The sequence below is a fragment of the Aythya fuligula genome, chromosome 9 (genome assembly GCF_009819795.1).
Source record: "Aythya fuligula isolate bAytFul2 chromosome 9, bAytFul2.pri, whole genome shotgun sequence".
Classification (NCBI taxonomy): Eukaryota; Metazoa; Chordata; class Aves; order Anseriformes; family Anatidae; genus Aythya; species Aythya fuligula.
Genome location: NC_045567.1, coordinates 8,853,014 through 8,857,330, shown reverse-complemented (window position 1 = coordinate 8,857,330; position 4,317 = coordinate 8,853,014). Strand labels below are relative to the sequence as shown.

Below are 4,317 nucleotides of genomic sequence, written 5' to 3'. Positions count from 1 at the left end.
ATGGCTGCCGCCCTGCCTCCCCCAGAGTGCGTGCTGTGCCACCGCTCGGACACCAGCTTGGATGGCTGCGGGCCGATGCAGCAGGTGGACGGGGTCTGCGCCCACGTGAACTGCCTGGTGAGCTCCCCGCGGCTGCCCGCGCCTTTCCCCAACCCCTTGACTGGCACCTGGAGCCCACAGGACTGTGTCATCCCCAGCGCGCTGCTCGCTGGCTGTCACCTCCTCCTGCTGCGCTCCCAGCACAGCCTCCCCACCATGGTCCCTATCTCCTTGCCCTGAGCAGCTGCGGGGCTTTTTTGTCTTCCAGTATCCAGCCCAGGGCCTGTACCAGCGAGGCGCTGAAGGGGAAGGAATCTTCGGATTCCTCTCCGCGGATATCAGGCGGGTAGCGGCTCGGGCAGCTCGCAAGGTGAGGGCTTTTTTGGAGCAGACGAGACTTGTGGCAGCTGAGCCCAAGCCCTGGCAAAGAAATCCTCGAGGCTCTGGACAAGCTCCGGGCAAGTCCCAGTGGCCCCGGCCACGTCACTGACGGGGCTGCTGTGCTCTTTGCAGCGCTGCTGCATCTGCCGCAAGAAGGGGGCCACCCTCGCCTGCCGGCAGAAGCGGTGCTCGCGCCGGTTCCACCTGCCCTGCAGCTCCCAGCGGGGCTGCATCTCGCAGTTCTTTGGGGAGTACAGGTACGAGCTGCCCTAGCTTGGGCTGCAGCCCCCTCAGCCTGCGCCCTGCAGGCAGAGTCCCCGGTGTGGCACGCGTGCCCCGGGGCCCAGCAGGGAAATGGTGGCTGGGGGGCTCCTTTGGGGAGGAGAGGGCTGACAGGGGGGGCTCGTATGCCCCTGGGGAGCTGCTGTCCTCTCCAGGCTCTGGCCAGAGCTGTGCAGGGCCTCTGGCGCTCCCTGGCCTCACTCAACTCTTCCGTCCTCACCCAGCTCCTTCTGCTGGGAGCACCGCCCGCAGCAGACCGTGGAGACGCTGCAGGAGGGGCACACCACGTGCATCATCTGCATGGAGGTGGTGGAGGACAGCCTCTCCTACACCACCATGGTGTGCCCCTCCTGCAAGCACGCCTGGTTCCACCGGGGCTGCATCCAGGTAGGAGGCCCTTCCCTCCCTCTGCCAGCCCGCAGGGACACCATGCGCCCGGAGCGGCGTCCTGCTCACACGGGGAGTCTCTCTTCCACAGGGACAGGCGCTTCGGGCGTGCCTCAGGCACTTTGCGTGTCCTCACTGCCGGGACCAGGAGCGCTTTGTCCCTGAGATGGAGCAGATGGGAATCCGCGTGCCGCACATGTGCGTTCCTTTCTTCCTTCCCACCCACTCAAGGCAGGAGAGGGCACAGCCCCAGGCCCTAAGCCCTCCAGGCAGACTGTCCCCAACAAAAGGGGCTGCCTGGGGGACAGGACGATGCTGGCCTGCTGCCAGGGATGCCCCTGAGCCCTGTCCCAGCATCAGCACTGACACTTGCTGAGTGCCCCATGAGCTCGTGACCTTTCCTACTTTCTCTTGAAGAAAGCCGGCTTGCGAGCAGGACGAGGAGGAGGAGCTGGCACTGCCACAGCTGCATGGCCGCTGCGATGCCAGGCAGTGCCTGTACAGGGGAGGCCGGGAGCAGTGGGAAGAGGAAGGGTGAGCATCCACAGCAGCAGCTCCCCGGCTGCTGGGGGCTGTGAGCCAGATCTCCACCAAGCCGTGCAGTGGCTGCTGGGGCTCTGCCCAGGCACCTTCCCCTCTGCTGGGGCGCCACGAGCAATGCTTCTGGAGCCTTGGGGGCCTTTGTGGCGCCACTGCCTGCTGGGCTCTGCGTGCTCACCAGCACAACTTCTTCCCCAGGCCCTGGCAGCTGCTGCTCTGCTCCTCCTGTGCCGCCAGCGGGACCCACCGCCGATGCTCCGGCCTTGGGGACACCACGCAGCAGTGGGAGTGCGCTGGCTGCGCTGGCCCGGCCACTGGTAAGGGGCACGGCGTGCTCAGGCTCGGGGCGGCAGAGCCCTCCGTGCCCTCTGCAGGCCAGGCAGGGTGGGCAGATCCGCTGACCTTCCTGCCTCCCCTTGCAGCTCCCAGCTCCTCACCCTCACCACCGCACAGGAGAGCCGGCCGTGGCAGGGTGCTGCCCCAGCGCCACAGCCCCTACAGCCGGCCACAGCCCTGAGCCCGGCCTGGGGACAGAAGATCCATCGTGGTGTCCCGCCGCCAGACAGGGTCGGGCTGTGCACTTGCGGGCGGCCTTCACGGAGAGGACCTCAAGGAGGTGCTCAGTGGGGGAACGCTCGCACCCAAAGGCAGGCGAGGGGTGGCACTCAGCTCCTGCCGAGATGAGGGGATGGAGCTGAGACACGGCGAAGGAGCTGGGACTTGCTGAGGAGGAAGAGCGACGGAGCCAGGAGAAGAGATGGAGGCGAGACCAAGCCTGGAACTGGATGGGGAGATGGAGCTGGGTCTCCGGGACAGAAATGGGCCTGGCTGATGGAGCCAGGACGGAGATGGAATTGGGATGGCTCCAGAGTCATGCTGCTAGGGAGAGAGCTTGGGCAGGAGACGATCCCTCAAGCTGGAAGGGACCCACCAGTGTTCTCCTAGCTTTGGAAACTGTCCCTACAGCGCAGAGGCAGGTAGTTAGCCTAACCCAGAGCCTGAGAACAATGCTTACCAGGAAGAACAAAAACAGCGCACAAAGCTGACCAAAAGGAGAAAACAACTCCGTTGTTTCCCATCCTGCTCTTTCCCTCAGCCACTCAGCACAGTGTGCTGCAGCTCGCTTGCATTTTCCTGTGCATTTTCCTGTACAAATAAAGTGGTTTTGCTTTTTTGTCTATATGAGTATCACTTCTTGAACACTCCGACTAAGACCTAAATCCACGCAAAACACCCACCCCTCAAAAAAGAAAAAAGAAGAAAGGAGGCACTGCTATTTAACAAAACAGACCTGACCACCAAGCACGAAGGGGACCCCCAGTGCTGTGCTGAGCAGAAGCAGAGCCTCAGCACGTGTGCACTTGAACAACTCTGAGAAGAGTCAAGGCAGAGACAGACCAACCAAATCAGGACCGGAGCACAAACATTTAGCCCAACACACACTTTTTTTTTTTTTTTTTTTTTACTATTATTAAGTGAATATATTTATTAAAGAATAACTTAAGAGTGGTTGTGGCCTCGAACTACCTTCTCCTACCAGAAGCTGATGCTCAGCCTCCGCTTTGGAAGAAGGGTCTATGCAGAGTTACCACCCAGAGACAGCGAGATTCTCGTTTCAGCATTAGGGATTGAAATCCGGTGTCCTGTGAAGGGGCTCCAGCAAAGAGAGTTCAAGCAAAACAAGTTGCAGCAATGGTCTGGCTGCAAATAGAAGGATAGATAGAAGGTACTTCATCAAGAGAACCCTCCCCACCTCCCATACGGATCAACACCTCCTGGCTTGCTCTGGAGGCCTGCCTCGCCTCAGCTGTCCCTTGCAGTCACCAGCCAGCCTGGAGCTTTCCCTACACAGGAGGGAGGCCACAGCCCCTTCCTTGCTCAGGACCACCCCCAAGCACTCCCAGCTGCAGAGGAAAGGGCCAGGTGCCCATGAAGACACACCAGGTTCACAAGACTACAAGTGCCAGGCCCAGCCCCATCGCAAGCACAGCTCTTTGCACAAAAGGCTGCTCTTGCTCTTCCCACCACTACTAACCCTTGAGAATGCTACAGGGAGGCAGAGGATGCCCACAAAGAAGGGAGAAGAACACGACAGATCAGTGGAGCGATTAAGGAAGCATCAAACCAGAGATGTCTGCAGAGGACAGAAAAGGTCTATCAGGAACCAGTCACTCCCTCCTTCCCTCAACCAAAAGAGGAAGCAAGAAAAATGGAGGAAAAGCTTCAATGCAAGAAGACCTTGCAAATCCAGAACGGCAGCCTCCTGGCAGCCTCTTCACAGCTGCCCCGGTGCTCGGGCCTGGCTGAATGGCCCCGCTTTGGTTCAGGTCCCTGCAAAACCACCGGACACACAGTGGGGTTGGGGTTGGAAGGCACCTCTGCAGGTCACCTGCTCCAACCCCCATGCTCAAGCAGGGCCACCTGCAGCCATGTGGACACTGGGCACCACTGAGAAGAGCCTGGCTCCATCTCCTTTGCACCTTCTCTTCGCATATCGATATCCTTCAGCCAGATCCCCACAACGAGCAGTCACGGCTCTCTCCAGCTCTCCCCAGAGGACACATGCTCCAGTCCTTCCACCAGCTTGGCTGCCGTTCACTGCGCTCCCTCCAGTAGGCCCATGGCTCTCCTGTCCTGGGGAGCCCACAACTGGACCCAGTCCTCCAGCTGGGGCAACTCCAACAAGCC

At 60.7% G+C, this 4,317-nt stretch overlaps 1 protein-coding gene across 1 annotated transcript; it reads left to right on the top strand.

Moving 5' to 3' along the window:
- LOC116492470 (PHD finger protein 7-like) lies at positions 1–1,627 on the top strand. The gene is made up of 5 exons (XM_032193239.1): positions 1–117; positions 553–677; positions 927–1,089; positions 1,181–1,287; positions 1,507–1,627. The coding sequence occupies exons 1-5, from the start codon at positions 1–3 to the stop codon at positions 1,625–1,627; spliced, it is 633 nt and encodes a 210-aa protein (XP_032049130.1).
- Positions 1,628–4,317: the final 2,690 nt, after the last annotated feature.

What these genes read in the sequence shown, in the direction of transcription:
- LOC116492470 (XM_032193239.1), top strand. Translation starts at nt 1, where the DNA reads ATGGCTGCCGCCCTGCCTCCCCCAGAGTGCGTGCTGTGCCACCGCTCG. An exon ending in CAGTTCTTTGGGGAGTACAG is followed by an intron (nt 678 to 926) that starts GTACGAGCTGCC and finishes GTCCTCACCCAG; the next exon opens with CTCCTTCTGCTGGGAGCACC. An exon ending in TCCACCGGGGCTGCATCCAG is followed by an intron (nt 1,090 to 1,180) that starts GTAGGAGGCCCT and finishes TCTCTTCCACAG; the next exon opens with GGACAGGCGCTTCGGGCGTG.